The 20266-nt window shown below is 52.9% G+C and overlaps 1 protein-coding gene and 1 long non-coding RNA gene across 2 annotated transcripts in view; both read left to right on the top strand.

Moving 5' to 3' along the window:
* Positions 1-207: 207 nt before the first annotated feature.
* On the top strand, positions 208-4451 carry LOC114902208. Its single transcript, XR_003795418.1, has 2 exons — positions 208-658; positions 754-4451. It is a non-coding gene; the product is annotated as an uncharacterized LOC114902208 (long non-coding RNA).
* Positions 4452-15241: 10790 nt separating this feature from the next.
* The window catches only part of TESC (tescalcin), a 63444-nt gene continuing 58419 nt past the window's right edge, over positions 15242-20266 (top strand). Inside the window, exon 1 of the mRNA XM_029222535.1 lies at positions 15242-15446. Coding sequence (XP_029078368.1) covers positions 15389-15446 — 58 coding nt within the window. The 5' untranslated portion in view covers positions 15242-15388. The remainder of the gene's footprint in view (positions 15447-20266) is intronic.

Here is a 20266-nt window from a genome sequence, read left to right as displayed (position 1 = left end):
GTCACACGTTTATGTGGGTGTGTTATTTATCAACAGCTCCATTTCCTCCATGTGTGTTAAGTCTTCCACCTAACTTTTCTCTTAATTAGAAAGCGTCCAAGCACCATTTATCATTTGTTGCTTATTCTACTTTGGTTTTGCCCTCTGCTTGGAGCTGGGGGGGGTGGGGTGGAAGGGGGGGACAGAGGGCTGGTTCCAGGGCTGAGATGCATGTTCTGATGTGTGGAGCTGCAGTTCCCCCGCACTGAGCCCGGTAGGAGAGGAGGCGGAAATCTCCCTCCCAGTAGCATAGTCATGTGGTAATAGAGACAAACAGATGGTTCTGGGGTGAGGGGGCTGGGGCAAATGTTCTGTAGTTTCCTCTGGGAGTGACAGACTCTGCTAAGTGTCACTGTCTGGGCAAGGTCCATTCAGCATGTCACCCCCGGTCAGGCTGCACAGCTCCCCAAAACCAGCTGCATCACTGGCCTTAAGAGCTCATTAGGCTCCGGCACCGTGTGACCTGCCAGGAGGAGACGCAGGATGGGCGCACGCAGAGAGCCAGAATAGAGCGGCCGCCGCACAAGATGGCCCAGGGATCCTGCCAGCTGGCTGCACGCCCCAGGCTCAGCTGTCCCCTCCAAGGAACTAGTGTCCCATTTGGGAAAGAGAGAGAGAGGTAATTTTCCATTTTCCTCCCCCGGGTGACTCAGAAGAAGGCAAAATCCATTCCCAGCTTGTTTTACTACTACTGTCATTTCTCTTGCTGAGCAGCACAGATTGAAGGCTGGGGGAGATTTGTCCACACCCACTGCACCTCCTGATCCGGAGATCTTTCTGCGATCAGCTTCTCTCTCCACCTGCAGAAGCCTTGCATCTGCGGGGGACCTGCTTGTTTGCCTGGAGACGCTGCCTCGCTGTCATCGTTTTATTTTAAATGGAAGTGCCCCTCCCCCTCGGTGGCCCAGGGATGGGCGGGGTTCAGACGGCTCGGATTCGGCCATACGTTGCTGCCTTGTGGAATGTGCCACAAATCCACCAGAACAGAACAGGCTGGGAAAGTCACGGGAGAGAGGCTGTGTCTTCCGACACGCTCTCTTTGGGATAGTGTTTGCTGAACAAACCTGGTCTTCCTTGGCTCCGGTAAGTGACTCAGAGAACGAGGACATGGCTCCTCGCCTGCACAGACCAGGACAGGCTATGCCTCCCTTGGGCCTAGAACCATCCAGGTCTTGGGAACGCCCTGCCATCTCCCCATCGGTGGCAGTGTCAGGCCAAAGAGGAGACAGTCGACTCACTGGGTGAATCAGAGGGGTCTTAGGAGGGAAATCGGCTGTGTGGCCTCCCACCCTGTGCTGGGGAAGTGTCCGGAGGGAAACGGGGACCCCCCTCGGGAGGGGTCTGCTGAATCCCGAAATTGAATGAAGGGCTCACCACCCCTTCTTCGAGTCCTCATGTTTCATCCACCACCAGGTCCTGCAGAGGGTACCTGGGTGCATCCCCGCTGCCACCACCCTGCTCCAGGCCCCTGCTGCCCCCGCCTTGAAAGTTCAGCTGCATCCAAGGTGATCTTTAAAGTACGTATCTCTTCCAGTTAATCCCTCGCTCGATGGGAGTTGCAAGGATAGAGCCCACACTCCTGAGGGCAGCTTTCCGCCCTCTAGCACACAGACTCTGTATCAGCCCTGGATCACAGGCTCCCTCGTTTCTCCACACACGCCCACCTCTGGGCCACCGCATGGGCTGTTCCCTCTGCAGGGACACCCTACGTCCCACATCGCGGCCATGCCCTCGGCAGCTTCAACCTCCTCACTTTCGCCAGCCTGACCCCGCTCCCTTAGCGTCTTAAGCTTACCCCTGTCAGAGCACTTGCCGCTTGGGATGTTCATTTCTTGCCTGTGTCCCCCAGAACACTTCGAGCAACTTAAGGGCAGATTCAGGGGCTGGATCACCGTGATGTGTGTACTTCCTGCACCTAGCGTGGCGCCTGGCATTTGCCAAACTCAATGGAAAGTGTCCTCAGGCAGCACTGGGTAGAAGAAATAATTTTAGAAGGAAAAGAGAAATGGCCATCCAGTTCAAGAGCTGACCCCCAAACTGTTCCACACGTACAGACTCTCGTCATGGGTGTATCTGTTGTCTTCTCCTTTTTGTGCATGTCATCTTCCCAGCCAGAGTATTGCCAACCTGAGAGCAGACCCCCCTCTGTCTTGTAAATAGTGGGGCTTATCACGGTAAGGCCGAGATAGAAAAACTTTTTCTATAAAGAGCCAGATAGTAAATATTTTGGGCTTTGCAGGCCAGTCTCTGTTGCAACTACTCAGCTCTGCATACTGAATACTATCAAAAGACATTGCAGCCATGAGGGGAAGGCCCAAAGAATTAATAGAAATGCCAGCCCAGACTCCAACTTTGCTGAGCTTCTGTGCCAACCCTGGAAATGCTCATCTCCAACTTCTGGATAAAAGGGAGAAGACCTGTCTGTGATATTTACAGCAAGCATTCTTCACTCACAGTCTAACAGATCCTAAATAACCTAAATAATGCTGTATTATTACATTATCATATAAATAAATGCTCATTAGCACAAAGAGAAGGCAGCTTAATACATTTCCTCCTGCTGTGGCTTCCCAGTCTTCCCTGTTCGCTTTCCAACCAAATGTGCAGAATCCTCGAGGAGAAGTTTTGTAGTAAAAACCTAGACTCCAGGGAACCGGGGGTCTGAGGAACCCCAGCTGGGGAGCGTCATCTGTCTCCTCACATCCATCTTAGAGAAGCCCATGTGCTGTCTTCTGCATTTTAGAGCCAAGAACTAGCTGGACACAGTACAGCATGAGTGAGGGGTGAAATGGCAGAAGCTTCTTACACAAGAACAGTCAGGGAAGAAAACTCCAGTGTTGCCTTGACATTGTGCCCTCTGGCCAGCATGCACACATGGCCCATCTCGTTGCCCCTTGCAGCCTCCCAGTATAGCGGGTCTGATTATCCCCGTCCTGCAGCAGGGGCTCGTGCTCTGAACCCACCAACGGCTGTGCTCTGATTCCTTCATTGCCTTTCAGTTCACTCAAAATTCAACAGAGAGCATCTCACATGCCTACAAGCCACAGCTGCGGGCACCAGCAGCACAGACAAGACAGCCCTGCCGCCTTCTGCCAGTGAGCATCTTCAGTTGCCCCACCTTCGTGGAGAAAGCAAACCCCGAGAGCCAGATGCATCTGGTGAGGCTGCCTGGAGCAATAACGACCAAGCTTTGGTTGTCCGCAGTAAATGGAGAAGGGGCAGTCCCCGTAGTTGCCATCAGTATTTCTTGAGCACCTACTATGTGCACAGCCCTATGCTGGGAGGATGGAGGCCATAAAAGGCACCCGGGCTATGAGGCCATGTCGGGATTTGAGCAGTATAATACAATCATCTCTCCCACACACTGCGAGCCCACCGTGGGCCAGCCCTGCATGCACGTCTCTCTGACCCTCACGGCAACCCTGCAGGGTAAGTGCCCTTTTGTTATTCTCGTGCTGGAGCCAGGGGAATTAAGGTCCAAAGGACAGTGATAACTAGCGAAGGCCACACAGCTGACGATGGTAACGCCTGGCCTCTGTGTGTCTAGTGCAGCGGGTGTCAAAGTCTGGTCCCCGGTACCCCAGCATCAGCATCACCTGAGAACTCGTTAGAAATGCAGGCTCTTGGGCCCCAGACCCGCGGAATCAGGACCTCTGGGGAGGAGCCCACGATCTGTATTTGAACAAGTCCTCCAGGCTTCAAATTTGGGAACCACTGAGTCGTGAGGTATTTTATGTATAAATGGTTTGAAGGCTGTAAAGCACTTATTTGTCAGCAGGGTTTTTTTTGGTGCCTGAAAGGCTTTTTGTGTAAGATTATTCAGGGAACTCTGTTGGTTTTTTCCAGTTAATGTTCTGTCTATGACAAATACAGATTTGAAACACCAGTTCTTAAGATTTTGTGTAGAATTTTTGAATCTTACTATTTTGCTTATAAATTGACTATATTTTACAATAACTTTTGTTTTTGTAAAAAACCACTTAAATTCCCTTAGGTATTTTAAGTGCACCAATGCATTTAATAAATTTGATTTCTCCTTAAGCACTTTTCAAAACCTTCCCAAGTGTACCATAAATTCTCAAACATCTACAAAGTTGAACTTTTAAATATGGCAAGTCTTGGGGCTTCCCTGGTGGCACAGTGGTTGAGAGTCCGCCTGCCGATGCAGGGGACACAGGTTCATGTCCCAGTCCGGGAAGATCCCATATGCGGCGGAGCGGCTGGGCCCGTGAGCCATGGCCACTGAGCCTGCGTGTCCGGGGCCTGTGCTCCACAATGGGAGAGGCCACAACAGTGAGAGGCCGCAAAAAAAAGAAAAAAAAAAAAAAGAAAATATGGTAAGTCTTAACTTCACAGTAGCATACTGTTTGCAGATGCAATAAAATTCTCATAACTTTCAAGGTAAAGATCTATCCAGTACAGCAACGTGAATGCACTTGTACTCAACGGTGCATTTGAAACTGGTTAAAGATGGTCAGTTTTATGTTATGTGTATTTTACCACAATTGGAAAAATAATCTGGCAGTAACTGATTACCCAGTTCATATAAAATGGAATCACGAAGCCTTTCTCTTAGATGATTTCAGATTCTTGCAAACGTTTCAAAGGCTTAAAACACAAACTATACGTGGATTACTTTCCAATATGATACAGGATCAAAGCAGATAAAAGCACATAACTTTGCTTTACTTCATCATCTCTGTACTAAATACTAACTCCTCTGGGGTGAGCATTGTGCCACCCAAGCAAGCCTGTGCTCCCCCACCTCCAAGTGCAGAGTGCTGCAAATTGCTCTTTGGCCAGGAATTGATTTTTCCAGGGACCTCAGCTGAACCCTAATTGTAGTCACTCTGCTGACGGAAGATTCCAAGTCCCCTTCACCCCCAACACTGGGTAGTGGTCTCAAAGCCCAGATTCCCTGAGTCTGATGACAAATATCCTAATTCGTCCCCAATTTGAATCTCCAGCTCCAGGTTTTCTCAGAGCTGCACACTGAACTGTGTCATCTGTCTGCACTGCTTCCTTCCTGGCTGAATTCTTGCTACCTGCCAGGCTCAAGACTCTTACAGAGAACTTTCAATGCACCCCACTGGTTCTGCATCCCGGCTCCTGTTACCCTCACTCTGTAGCTTTCCAGAGAGGGAAGTGGGCAGTGCGAGGTGAGGACAGGGAAGGAGGACTTCCCAGAAAGGAGAGATTAGGACTGGTCGCTGGATGATGCACCAGCAGGAGATGGGAAAACTTGTGAGGTGAGGGGAATTCGTTCTAGTCCAGTAAGTAAACTAGCAGCTGGGCACACTGTTCCCTCTCCCCCAACCCCCTGAGCAGCTTCAACCCCTATTGGGAGCATCACATTTGAGACGCTCTGCTTCCATCATCTTTGCAGGGTGTGATGAGGCCAGAAATGGAGTGAGGAGCCCCCTTGATAACTGGGAACCGCCAGACTGGAGGGGCCGGGAAGAGGCTGCACCCTGGGGGTCGTGTCTTTGTGCTTTCTCTGGTCCTCACTCCCTCCTGGAGCCAGCAATAGGCACTGGCCCTGCAGTGAGTTCAACCAAGTGTGGTCTCCCCTCGCAGATGTGAAAAAAAAGTGGGAAACGCCTGTATCAAGTCCTCAGATGGTGCTTCACCACGCTGGTTGGGTTATTCCATAATGTTTATGGGGTTGGGGGCTAGGGGAGTAGGTGGAGGTCAGCGTCATTCTGATTCTCCTGGACACCTCCTCCTGGTGAGGACATCAGCCGAGCCTCAGCGTCCGAGGGAGACGTTCATGCAACCAAACAACCAGCATGAGTCCCCAGAGGATCTGTGCCGAAGATGATACCCCAAGAGCTCGGTGGGGAGACCCAGGAAAAGATGTGAGCGTTCCCAGCCTTGGCACATCTTGGACATCACTTGGTCTTGGAGGGGGCTGCCTCATCCAGGGGGCTGAAGATGGCCCCCCACCCTGGTGGGGCCAGTAGGAGAAGGTGAGGGACCGTGCCTTCAGAAAAGCCATGTCATTTAATCCTCATGCTACTCTTCAGAGTGGATGCCGTTATTATCAACCCGCTTTACAGATGAAGAAACTGAGGCTCAGCGACGGGGCACTCCAGGTCTCAAGGGGGAAAGAAACAGATGGCAGAGGAAGATGGCCATCCCCCCCACCGGGGGGGATGGAGTGGGCTGATTTTCGTTGGGTCACAGGTTCAGAGAGGCTGGGAGCCCCACGGGCCTGGATGGTGTCTGATTCCACCCCCGCATGCCCTAGGGGGCAGCAGAGCGTCATAACTGCCCGCGCTTTGCAGTGGACCAGACTCAGGTTCAAGCTAAGCTTCTGTTACTAACCAGCGTGGGCTGGTCATTTAACCTGGAGGCGGGGGCCTCCGTTTCCTGTGGTTGGACGGAGAGACGAGGACCTCCGCGGAGCGTGCCTCATCGCTACGTCAGGAGCAGCGCAGACCCTGGAAGGCTCATCTGTGCTGCTCCAAGACTCTGTTTAAGGTCTAGTCACCTTCACAGCAGCGCAGCATCCTCGAATCTGTGGGTATCCTGGTTACCCAGAGGCAAAGGGAAGCAGAGTGACTTCCTCGTGGTCACGTGACCTGTAAGCGGCAGAGGCAGGATTTGAACCCAGGTCTTTCAGCTGCACTGTGACCACGGCACTGTACCTGCCTCCGAAATCACTCACACACAGCTCGACACACACAATGCACGCCCCTGTTTGCTGTTAGTACTGAAGGGCTGCGCGCAGGTTCAATCGATGGAAGTGATCATTGCTGATATTACAACATTATCTACAAGTTTCCCTGGGGCGGAAGGTGCGCCCACCCCAGAGACTCTTCGAACATTCTGCCTACAAGAAAGAAGTATTTAACCAGCGTCCGGCAGTCTGTGAGTTTATAAGTGATTTATAAAAAGCCTGCTGAAGTCTAGAGACTTCTAACAGGCGGAGGTGTGTTCTCCAGACTAAGAATAGCTGCTGAGGCCTGACGGGAGATGCTTTCTGGTGACATAAGAGCAGAGCAGCTTGGGGGGATGTGGGTTTTCTCCAGCTTGGTAACAGCTGCCGGTACAGCGTCACCGCCTTTCCCCCTCAGAGGGATGCACTGAACCGAAGGAATTCGTTGAAGGTGTAGGAACGGGGCCAGGTGACCCCCAAGGTGGGGTTTCTGATCTGTTACTTCTCCACCGCCTCACCACCCCCAGTTTTCTGGACGCTGGACGCCGGACCAGTAAGATGGGGTTAGAGAGCAGGGGTCAGCAGGGGAGAGGGCGGACGGTCCCTGGCCAGCTCTGGATTTAGATGCTCCCGGGCAGTGAGAGGCCACAGGTGCCTCCGTCCTGCTGGCCCCGGCCTCACCGGCACATGAGGGGCCTTTGACACATGCAGACCCCAGCCCACTGCACCAGTCGCTCTGGGGGACTCTTATACACACCCGAGTGTGGGAACTCCTGCCGTTTAAGGGAAGCAGAACTCCAGTCCAGAACTTGCTCCGAGTCCCGGCAGGTAACTGCTGAGTTTTTCTGAAATTAATAAATTTCTGGGGAGAGATTAAGTACAAAGATTAGGTCAACCTAAGGTTGAATTATGGTTCCCCGCCAGGAGCTGTGAGCTTTTAGTGGAAGTATTAGAGGGATTGGGGCGAGGGGAGGAGAAACAAAAGGAAAAGGAACAGTTTAAGCTTAAAATACTCTTTAAAATTATGTCTTGCCATACTCAGGTGCTTGTGCGCGGTTTGTTACTGGACGTTTGCATCTTTAGATGTTACGCGTATGTCCTGCACAGGGTTGTGTGCATAAACCTGTAAGGACCAGACTTTATGGTCACTAGGGGATTTTTGAGGATGACTGTGGCTGTGCGTGATGTTGACCTTGCACCCTGGCTCCACGAGACAGCCCCCCAAGAGGGGAGGGGCCTGTGCTGTCAGGCAACCCTCAGGCCTCACCACGCACCTCCCCAGGGTCCTGACGACTCAGCCCTGGAGTGCGCAGCGCAGGAGCTGAGCCCGCTGGCTCCCCGTGGATTTCAGGGCAGCCCCAGTGCTGTCTCACTTGTGCCCTCGCCTTCTGCCCTGGCCTCCCGGGTCCCCTGGGAGGGATGCCTCCTTCTGGAAGCCCCTGTTCCTGAGCCCCGCCCCCAGCACAGACTCTCCTGTCCCCACCTGCCTCCCTCCCCCCAGAAATCCACAGGCCTCCCCTCACCCTGTGACATCTGGTGGCTGGGCTTGAGGTCCAGGGCCCTCTTTATGCTCCCTCCCTCTTTGGGGTTTAGAGCTATGTGACCTTGACCCTCTGAGCTTCCTCCCTGGTGAAAATGAGAGGGTCGAGTCTGCCAATTCCAAGGGGCTCTTTAATCCCCCCCCCAGCCCCCCAACTTGGCTCCCGCCCACTGCAATGTGGGGAGGGAGGGGGGCTCCTCTTCCCCGGTTTCTCCCCCCAGCAGCCCCTCTGCCAGGTCAAAACACTAAACCCTGTCCAGGATTTTCACCTGCCTCTACATGCAGTGGAGGACCCAGAAGCCCCAAAGCACCTTTCTCTCCCCCCACCCCACGCTGGAGTCTCTTGGGCAGAGGGCATGTTTCCTCTGTGTAAAGAGCCTTGAAAGAGCAGCTGGGAACCTGTCATTCCTTCACATCCACATCTTTCTCCATGAAGGGTAGAGCTGGATCTGGTTCCCATCTCGGCTGTCCATAGCCAGCCCTGGGAGGGTTGCGGAGACAGCTGAGGGTGGACATCTGGGAAGCGTGCCCAGTCAGCGGGAGCGGCCCGGGCACTGCCAAGTCAGCACAGCCTCGGGAGGGGGGCGCGCAGTGGGGCACCTGGGCCCACCTCTTACCTCCGCCCTCACCCCCACCCCGCCCCAGCCTGCCTTTGCCCTCCGTCCGCCCCAGCTGGCCCAGATGGTACGTGCCTGCTGCATCCTGTCACAAATAAGCCCCAAATTATCGGCTGTGCTGACTCTGAACCCCAGCATATATTTATCACCCTGCCTCCCAGGCCCTCAGCTGGGTCCCACTGGTACTTGCAGCCATCCCAGAAGGGAGGGGAGGCAGGGAGGGAGGGAGGAGGTGGCTGTGCCTGCCCCCACTCCCACCCCCTGGCTGCGGAGGTGCTAAGATGAACCAGGTGGCAGGATCCCAGCCAGTGGTACTGCCCTGCTGGGTAGTTCATGGTCCTGCAGGTGGCCGGCTCAGCATCCAATCCCAGCCCTGTCACCTCCTAGCCATTTCACCCTTGCTGAATCATCTCTGTAAAGATGGGATTATGGACCCATTATACAGATGAGGACATCAAAGTTCAGAGCTTCAAAGGAACCAGCCCAAGGCCACATCACCTGGGGAGTGGCAGAGCTGGGATGCAACTTAGATCTGAATCCGCCTCCTGCAGCACACCATCACCCAAGGTTAGCTTCAAAGATCAGGGTGCCTCGGGTGAGAAAGGATTGTTTAAAAGATAACCAAAAGCAGTATAGAAAACCCAGAGATAAACCCACACACATGTGGTCACCTTATCTTTGATAAAGGAGGCAAGAATATACAATGGAGAAAAGACAGTCTCTTCAATAAGTTGTTCTGGGAAGACTGGACAGCTACATGTAAAAGAATGAAATTAGAACACTCCTAACACCGTACACAAAAATAAACTCAAAATGGACTAAAGACCTACATGTAAGGCCAGACACTATCAAACACTTAGAGGAAAACACAGGCAGGACACTCTATGACATACATCACAGCAAGATCCTTTTTGACCCACCTCCTAGAGAAATGGAAATAAAAACAAAAATAAACAAATGGGACCTAATGAAACCTAAAAGCTTTTGCACAGCAAAGGAAACCATAAACAAGACGAAAAGGCAACCCTCAGAATGGGAGAAAATATTTGCAAACGAAGCAGCTGACGAAGAATTAATCTCCAAAATTTACAAGCAGCTCACGCAGCTCAATATCAAAAAAACAACCCAATCCAAAAATGGGCAGAAGACCTAAATAGACATTTCTCCAAAGAAGATATACAGATTGCCAACAAACACATGAAAGGGTGCTCAACATCACTAATCATTAGAGAAATGCAAATCAAAACCACAATGAGGTGTCACCTCACCTCAGTCAGAATGGCCATCATCAAAAAATCTACAAACAATAAATGCTGGAGAGGGTGTGGAGAAAAGGGAACCCTCTTGCACTGTTGGTGGGAATGTAAATTGATACAGCCACTATGGAGAACAGTATGGAGGTTCCGTAAAAAACTAAAAATAGAACTACCATATGACCCAGCCATCCCACTACTGGGCATATATCCTGAGAAAACCACAATTCAAAAAGAGTCATGTACCACAATGTTCACTGCAGCACTATTTACAATAGCCAGGACATGGACGCAACCTAAATATCCATTGACAGATGAATGGATAAAGAAGATGTGGCACATATATACAATGGAATATTACTCAGCCATAAAAAGAAACGAAACTGAGTTATCTGTAGTGAGGTGGATGGACCTAGAGTCTGTCATACAGAGTGAAGTAAGTCAGAAAGAGAAAAACAAATACTGTATGCTAACATATATATGAAATGTGAAAAAAAATGGTTTTGAAGAACCTAGGGGCAGGGCAGGAATAAAGACACAGACGTAGAGAATGGACTTGAGGACACAGGGAGGGGGAAGGGTAAACTGGGACGAAGTGAGAGAGTGGCATGGACATATATACACTACCAAATGTAAAACAGATAGCTAGTGGGAAGCAGCCGCATAGCACAGGGAGGTGCTTTGTGACCACCTAGAGGGGTGGGATAGGGAGGGGAGGGAGACGCAAGAGGGAGGGGATATGGGGATATATGTGTATGTATAGCTGATTCCATTTGTTATACAGCAGAAACTAACACAACATTGTAAAGCAATTATACTCCAATAAAGATGTTAAAAAATATATTAGCAACAAAAAAATAAGTAAAACAAATAAAAGATAACCAAAAGGACACCTTTAATTCAAAATTCAAATTGGGGATGATTCTTCTCTGATTCCATTCACACTGAAACCAAGAGACCAAGGCATATGAGACCAGCATAAGGAGCTTAAGTGAGCTTAAGAGAAAAGCTGTTTCAGAGTCAAGACACTGGTGTAGCCATTTCTGGGGCTTCCTTCCCTGGACGTTATTTACAAGAGCAGCACTGATCCTCACCTGTTTGAAGTGGTTAGGTGTGGTCTGCTCTAAGTCAAAGGCCAAGCAAGATGGCACTTGGAATCCCTGTAACTTTCATAGGGTCAGTGGTCCCCAAATTAAGAAGTGTTTTGTTGCTCCCAGAACATTGCCAACCCTTTGGAGACACCCCCCCCCAAGCTAAGTGATCAGAGGGCCAGGAGAGCAATACGGGTGCACTGCCATTTACACAAGTGCATATGTGTACTCTGATTCTGGTTTACCATCCATTCTGAACACCTTGGTTTTCCCATCAATAAAATGGGCAGGACTTCCCTGGTCCAGGGCACAGTGGTTAGGAGTCCACCTGCCAGTGCGGGTGACACAGGTTCGAACCCTGGTCCTGGAGGATCCCACATGCTGCAGAGCAGCTGGGCCCGTGCGCCACAACTGCTGAGCCTGCGCTCTGGAGCCTGCGAGTCACAACTACTGAAGTCCGCGTGCCCGGAGCCTGTGCTCCGCGGCAGGAGAAGCCACCGCAATGAGAAGCCTGCACACCGCAACGAAGAGTAGCCCCCGCTCACTGCAACTTGAGAAAGCCCACGTGCAGCAACGAAGACCCAACGCAGCCAAAAATAAATAAATAAATTTATTTTAAAAATTAAAAAATATAAAATGGGCATGTATTGGGTACCCAGTAGTGTGCGCACTAATGATGGTCTGTTCCTATCTTTTTCCTTCCAGACTCTGAGGTCAGAGACTACCTCACTGTAGTATCTGAATTCCTGGCACTCGGTAGTGAATGAGTGAATAGATGAATGAATGGACAAATGAACATACGAATCATAATAACAGCCTACTGTGTAGTGGTGTGCTGAATTGTCTCAGACCAGCTTGCAAGAACGAATTATTAAACATTCAGGAATTTTGCAAGCCCATTGTTCAATTACTGGTACCTTGAAATTGACCATGGTGGGAGTATTTACAACAGGGAAATGGGCAATGTTGCAAAGTAGAGCTTTTCTTCTGTTTTCTCAGGGCCTGTTTACCTGCACCCCACTGGATAGCACTTCCTGTGTCAGGCACTGTTTTAAGCCCTTTAGATATGTGAATCCACATTTAACCCTCATAAACATCATGAAGAAGGCACCATTGTTATTCCCACTTTACAGATGGGAAACTGAGGCCCAGGGAGGCAAAGCCACTTGCCCAAGTGTGGTTCGGTAGTCTGTTTCCCTTAGACGAATGAAGACCATCCTCACCATCTCTGGGCTCAGCTGCCCTTGGTGGCCTCACAGGTACCAGCCATTCTCACTGCAGCCACTGTTTGTAATCAGCTCCTCTGGGAGAAGAGAGGCAGTTGCCTGGTGACCAAAGTGTTCCCTAGCTCTCCGAAGGTCACACTGAGTGAGGGGGAGGATAAAGATCACCACACAGGGTGCCCCCTCTTCCAGGGCTCCAGACAACAGATCCAATCAGCCCAGCCAGACCCCACGCAGCGCTCCAGACCTCCTTGGTGCTCTGACGCCATTAGCAGGATTGAATTAAAGGCCTGATGTCCTGGAACAGTGGCAGCAGGCTTTGTGTGCAGAGAGCCCTGCCGTGTGTGTGCATCATTGCCAGAGAAGGAGGCAAAGCCCAGGCAGAGGGTGGGTGACCTCAGGGCCCCCAAACCTCACAGGTACTTCTGTCCAGCCAGTAGTTGCCTCTGGCATGTCCCTTTGGGACCACAGTTTGGGACAGTCATGGACTCCCCAAAGCTCAGCTTAGGGGTTAACAGTCTCTCCAGCGGCCATTCCAGCTTGAACATTCCAGATCTCTGCGGGGCCTTGTTTACCCCGCTGCGTTGTCACCTCCTGTGTGTCTGTCTCCCACTCCTCCAGGACTCCCTTAAGAGCAGAAGTGTGGCTCCAGGCCCCAGGCAGGCCCCTGTACACAGCAGGCCTTCGATAAATGGGCGATGAATCAATGAATGAACAAGCAAGCCCGCATATTCCTGCTGCCACAAGGAGCTCCCGCTTCTTTCTCCAAGCCCTGCCACCAGGAACAAATTCCCTGTGCTCATCACACCCAGCCTTCCAGCTCCCGCTGGCTGGAGAAGGTGGCCTGTATGGCAGCAGACCCAGGAGAGCGGATGGGGGCCCTGAGAAGGACTCTCCAAGGAGGTGATGTTTATGCTGAGATCTGAGGAGCCCCGATCACGGGAAAATGGAGAGCAGCGGAGTTCCTGGCAGAAGGGACCAGCACAAATGCTAGTCTAGAAACTGACCGTGGCCAGCGGAGCTTGAGATGAAGTTGACTGGGTAGACAGACGATGGAGCAAAGACCACCTCCCTTCACCCCATACACTGGGAGTCTCTCCGCGATCACCCGAGGGGCAGAGCCAGGCCACGTGCCCCCTGCCTGCCCCAGGGCACTGTCCCAGGGCTTTTACCCCCGCCCACCTGTACTGTACCAGCTCTGAGAGCAACCATGCCAAAGGGGAGGAGATGTAGCCATGAGAACATCATTTTCTATCTCCCCAGCAAAAAGCCCCAGCATTTAATCCTTGGATAATTTAATATAATAAAATTCCAGGAACAGATATTTTGAGTCGGAACAAAATTGTGTCCAGCAGTTGTGGGTAATTCCCAAGGGGCCCAGGGCCCCATTTCTTGATCCAGAGGCCAGTTTGGGTTTCTAGATTCCTTCTGACCTGACATGCAGTCTCCCAGGCGGCTTTCCAGTTTGCTTGGACCAGCTGATGCCCCCACAGCCAACATTTCCCCGGCTTGGCTAGGTCTCAGAACCGCCCGCGAGCTTTGCAAATGCACATTCCAGGTGCCGCCCCAGCTCTGTGAGTGTCCTGACAGAGTGTAAAGGGGAGCTGGATTTTCAACCAGGAGGGGGCTGACTCTGCTGCTCTGGCAGGTTTCAGGAGGCCCCTGGCGACTCTGAACGGCATCCTTGTCCCTGGAAAGTGCTATAACCCTCAGCTTGGACCTGTGGCCTGCAGGTATGGGCACCTGGTTCTCAGCACTCCCTCCCCAGCGCTCTGTGATGTGGATGTAGGTGAGCCAGATCAAGTCTCCATGACCGCCGCCCCCCAGCGCTGTCAGCGGAGCCTGGCACCCAGGACAGACCCTGAATACATGCCAATCCTTGATGGCCACGTCACCAGGCACGTGGAGCACAATGGCCTGGGCTTGAGACAGGGAAAGTGTTGACTTTGAATTGATGCCCTGGCTATGTGACCCTTCTGAGAACCAGTTCCTCTGTTGTAAAGTGGACATGATTCCACAGCGGCTGTCTTGCGCTGTGTCCCAGGCCAGGCCTTTCTGATCTATGTCTCATTAACTATTATTATCCCCATCTTAAGGAGAAGGAATCATGGTTAGATAGGTGGCAGGACTGGCCGGGGTCACCCAACCTGGTTACGGAACCCAACTCCTTCAGTCAGCTTCAGGCAAAACTTCTCCCAGAAGGATGGCATTCTCTCTGGTAGTTTGAAATGCAGCCTCCTGGGCCCTGCCTGAGTCAGAATCCCTGAACCTAAAGACTGAGAACGTCCCCACCCTAAGCAACTAGGCTGAGTAGCTAGGACAGGCCAGTCTTGTACGTGGGTGTGCCCACTTCATCAGGGTGGGCTTTCCTGGAATAAACCAAAGAAAGCCCCCCACTTGGGCATTCAGGTTGGATTATGATTATTTTATTATCTTTATTGCTGTTCACCATAGAGATAATTAATGCTATCCTTCTCCATTGTTCCCAGGGAGTTTCCCTCCCGACATCTGGGAGGATGTGTAGTGGAACAGGGGTGGCGGTGGGCATGGAACCTCCGTGGGGTCTGATGCCTCCTACCTATACCCCCAACTCTGCTCACACCTTCTTCCCACAGCCGGCAGGGGTGCGGAAGGGGTGAGGCGCGACGAGCACGGCCGCGGTTGTGGGGAATGGGGAACCTGGGTCCCCCTCCTCTCCTCACCTCTCTCCCCGCCGTTTCCGGCCCGGGGCGGGGCGCTCCCCACTCCCGGCAATGCGCGAAGCCGGAGCGCACTAGGACCGTGGCGCTCCGCCCGCCGCCGCTATAAGAGGCCGCGCTCGCACCCCACGCGGAACCCGCGGCTCAGACCAGTTCCTGGCGTACCGACCTGTGTCGGACCCGAGGCCGGACCCGACGCTGTGCAGCCGACGCCAGCCCAGGGCCTGGGAGGGACGAGCGCCCCCGGGCCCCCGCCGCGGGCACCATGGGCGCTACCCACTCCGCGTCCGAGGAGGTGCGGGAGCTCGAGGGCAAGACAGGCTGTGAGTATCCCGCGGGGGACGGTGACGGGGACCGCGACCGCTGGCCGGCTGGCACGGGGGCTGCCAGCCCACGGCCACCCGCTGGGCTTCGGGCCATCGCGCTGTGTGACCTTGGACTAGTAGCTGGCTCTCTCTGCGCCTCAGTCTCCCCCTCCTTCAAATGGGTCCCCGCCGGCCACTTTGCAGGCTGCGGTGATGCTGAGTAAGTGTCGCGGCAGCTCTGCCTCGGTGCTCTCGGAGTTGGCTGGGAACCCCTGAACCTGGGACTGCGGACCCGGGAGGGAGCAGTGTCCGGGCTCCCGGGCCGGGAGAGCTGGCGCCCATGGACGCTCAGCTGTTGTACGCGACCCGCACCTGAAAGTCGTTTGGATTCAGGATTACGCAGGGGGAGGAAAGTTTTTCAGTCGGCGGGAGCTGGGTGGGAGCCCGGCCCCGCGACCTTAGCGCGGGTGAGCGGGTCTCTGAGCCTCCCGTCTGTAAAATGGTTTCAGGCGGGTCCCCCGCTACCCCACCATGGGTAACTGGGAGGATTAAGCGAGGCAGCGCCCGAAGAGCACTTTGCTGGAGCCCGGCGACCTTCGTGGAGCTCGCCCGGACTCCCGGGCCCGCAGAGGCTGTGCGCCCCGTATCCGCCTGGGGCAGGGCGCACCGCACCGGGAGGCCGGGCTGCGGGCCGAGCTGACCGCAGGGAAGTGATGGCGGAAGCGCCTGACCGCCCAAGTCCAGCCGGGCTGGGAACTTGACCCTGGCACCCGGTTCTATTACGGGCCGTGAAGGGGGGTGTGGACTGAAGACCGAGAGAGGCCAGGTGAGTGGGCAGACTGGCTTTGGCAATGGGCAGACCGGGTGTCAACCCCGCCAGCGCTACTTCCTGGCTGTGTGTCCTTGGGCTAGTCACTTTACCTCTCTCTGTCTCTGTTTCCTTCCTTCTAGAATGGGATTTCTGCTAGTATTTTGTAGATAAATGCTCAAGAAAACAGTAGCTGCAGCGTTATTTCCAGTCAGGAGCTGGCTCCTGGTGCCTGCTTCGAGTTTAGTGCAGACAGTCAGCGGCCATGGTGGATCAGCTGGAGGGAGCGGCCCCGCCATTTGTGCGTGAGCTGAAAAATGACCCCTCCTGACTCCCCATCTAAACACCTGATTCCCAATCTAAACACCTCTTTCCAGGAGAATTGGGTGAAAATTACAGAAAGCCCTTAATAATTGGTGTCTGCGTCTACACATGCATACATACACAGACATGTACGCGGACACCTTCCTGTGTACAAATATAGAGCTATCTTCAACTGGAGAAAAAAAAAGTTGTGGTGCATATATATCACATGGAACCCCTTTTTTTTAAAAAGAGGGGGAGTAAGAGTATATTTTTGTAACTTTTATTTGCATCAAGGAATTAAGAATAATACTTATTGGGGGATTTGGTAGAAAAGATGAAGGGGGGGTGAGCTTTTCACTGTTAACTTTTTTATGTTTTCATTTTGAACCATGTGTGACTTTCACTTATTCAAAAAGTTTTATAAAGTCTAGTTCAACAAGGCGCACGTGAGAGAGGAGGTAGGATTCCTGTCACCTGAGTTTCTTGGATTTCCCCTGTTTTTATTATTTCTTGAGTGCCCTCTGGCTGCCTTAAATCTGGCTGGTTAGAAATGGGGGTTCTCTGAGGCTGGTATCTCTGCAGGAAGGGTGGGCTGGCCGCAGTCTCTCAGGCAGCCCCTCGTGGCAGGCAGTCTGGGGGAATTCCATCTGGTTGTGGGTTTGACAGGTGACGGGGCTGCAGAGCATGCTGGGAATCTTGTCAGTTTCCTGGGCCCAGCCTCCGACCCGGATGATAGAAGCTGAGGGTTCCGTGCTTTGTTGCTTTCCTAGAGGTGGCTGATGTGACTTCCCTTTTTGCTGCTCAGAACTCAGATTTCACACCCCAAAGAGGGAGGGGAGACAGAGGAGGTCAGGGAAGGAGTTCTGAGGTCAGACTAGAGGAGAGGATAATGCCTTCCGTTATCTGAACTTCAAGTGGACTTCCCCCTAGTTCTGTGAAAGGAGTTGGCACAGTCTGAGCGCTTTTATCCATTCAGACCCAGAGAGGTTGATTTCCTGAGGGGAGATGCACAGCATAAACAGATCAACCCACTGGAGTCAAGTTCCGTGAAGAAGATACAATCCGACGGCATGAGAGTTGGGGGAGGGGCAAGGAAACATTTCTTTTGAGGGGACCAGGAGGGCTTCTCGGGGGAGGTGATAATGGAATAGACCCAAGTAAGAAGGAACCAGCTGCGTGAAGACCAGTCGGAGCATTTGGCATTTGGAGCAGAGGGCACAGCGAATGCAAAGGTCCTTTGGCAGGAACAAGTTGAGGACAATGAATGAGGTTTGTGTGAGATGAGGACGTGGACATGGGGCTCAGGTTGGGATGGGAACCTGATTTAAGGGGTCTTGATAGGCATGCAGCCTTGGGCAAGTCATTTATGCCCTGAATGCCTCAGTTTCATGCACTATAAAATCGGGATAAAAGTGGTACCTTCCTCTGAGTTGTTGGGAAGGATTAAGTGAGTGAATTCGCCTGAAGTATTTAGAACAAGCACAAGTGTTTAGTATTATCAGCCATGCTTTAAATACCTTGATAGGTCCTGGTTGCTCTGAGCCACAAGTAAGAGTTAAGTCTTGGTGCCACTTCTTCACAGCTGCATGGCCTTAAGCAAGTCGTTTTACCTCTCTGAGCGTTAGTGCTCCCACCTGGATCGTGGGGTGGCGGTGTAGATTCAACAAGAAGGGTGTATGTATGGGTGGCAGTGCTTGACTTGGTATGGGAACGTCAGCTCCCAGCATCCTGCGGGCTGGGTGGAGTGTTCCTATAAGAACCCTTGGGAAGCATCCCTGAGAAGGGGGAAGAGCCCTAGGTCCAGGGCAGCCAGAGAACAGGCTGTGCCCACAGGGTTGCTAGGCTTCCCCCGCCTCTCTGAGGACCAGGGTGATCCCTTTGCATGCACTCTCTTGGAATCCTCATGCTAGTCCTCCAGGGAAGGTGGTACTGTGGCCATTTTACAGAGGCTCAGAGGAGTAAAGCAACTTGCCTCCCGTCCCACAGCTCATAAGCGGAGGAGTAGGGATCTCAGGATCCCCAGGCTCACTGTCCTGCTACTGCTGTGCTTTCACTGTGTTTCGTTGCCCCTCAGATTTCTAGGAACCCAGAAGGGGTAGGAACAGCCTGCCCGTATATTTTTCTCACCACCAGGCCTTTGTACAATCGGTTCCCTGTGCCTGGAGCACTCTTCCCATCTCACATAATGCGGCGTTTGCATATGGCCATACTTCTGTAACCACCACCCAGGTGAAGATCGCGCACGTTTCCTCTTTGCCCCGTCCCTCTCTTTTTTTTTTTTTTTTTTTTTTTGCGGTACGCAGGCCTCTCACTGCTGCGGCCTCTCCCGTTGCGGAGCACAGGCTCCGGACGCGCAGGCCCGGCGGCCGTGGCTCACGGGCCCAGCCGCTCCGCGGCACGTGGGATCCTCCCGGACCGGGGCACGAACCCACGTCCCCTGCATCGGCAGGTGGACTCTCAACCACTGCGCCACCAGGGAAGCCCTGCCTCGTCTCTTTATGAAACTCATGCTCTTCCTCGTTCAGAGCTCAGCTTAGCTATTGTTTCCTTCCAGAAAGCCATCCCTGGCTACCCTCCTTCCTACCTTTGTGTGTTAAATGCCCATCGTCAGCACTCCTGCATTCCCTCCCGTAATAGCTCACATCACGCCCTGTTATAATTGTCAGCTTTGTCGCCTGCCACCCCCTTGAAACTTGGAGCTCCCCGAGAGTGGGCAGTGTACTCGGTACCTTTGTACTCAGCGAGAACACAAGAGGTTCACATTGAAGGGGTGAAGGCCCTGGGGACTTTATAACCCAGGGAGTATTGCCCAGGAGCCGGTGTCCGGTATAAAATCTAGTGCCACACCAGCAGCTGGCCTTGGCCACGTCAGCCCTGCCAAAGATAGGCCTGAGCGCAAGCTCGCTCACGCAGGGCATCCTTGGGTCTGCACGCCCACCTCGCCTTGCCTGTCAGAGTCTCATCGACTGATTTAAAACATAGACAAGTACTCCCAAACATCTTTTCTGCGCCAGGAAAGCTGACTACCTAGACTGTTAAAATTCATATTAAAAACCCGAGCGAAGGCATTCTGGTTGTGTGTCCGAGTGGTGAGCTGGCCTTTCTCCGTGGCAGGTGTGGTGTCAAGCCCAATGTGTGTCCCAAGGTGTGACGTGGACGCTGGACAGGAAGAAAGGAATCACTCACTGTAGCGTGTTCCCTGTCCCCACCTTGAGCTGGCCTGGAGGTGGCCCCCGCTTCCTGTCCCCCCAACCCCGTGTCTGCTTCTGGAATTGGAAAAGAAAGAATACGAGGAGGAATCTGGGAAAAGTGGAGGGGCCTATTTTTTCCTTCGGGCTCCAGGACAGCTCCACAGCTAATGTTTATCGGGCGCCTGTCATCTGCCAGACACTGTGTTGAGCTATGAAGTTTCCCCGCGGTGGCTCATGGAATCCTCCCAGGAACACTGTGGCCTTCCCATTCCAGAGATGGGGAAGTCAAGGTTGAAGAGAGGACGTGACTGCCACAGGCCACTGAGAAGCAGAGGCGGGATTCAAGTCCTGGTCTGACCCCCGGACCTCATCCTTTGGGGAGGGAACCAGAGATGCAGGAGGCCTGTGTGGCCTGGGCTGGCTTCTAGGGGTGGCACTGCATTTTCCACTGGAATCTCCCGGCTGGGCAGTACTCCTGGGTTATAAAGTCTTCAAGCAGCCCCAGACCACAGCCTCAGCCCCTTCACCACATG

This window comes from Monodon monoceros, unplaced genomic scaffold (genome assembly GCF_005190385.1).
Source record: "Monodon monoceros isolate NGI ecotype Baffin Bay Population unplaced genomic scaffold, NGI_Narwhal_1 Super_Scaffold_1, whole genome shotgun sequence".
Taxonomy (NCBI): domain Eukaryota; kingdom Metazoa; phylum Chordata; class Mammalia; order Artiodactyla; family Monodontidae; genus Monodon; species Monodon monoceros.
This window is presented reverse-complemented; position numbering and strand designations above follow the sequence as displayed.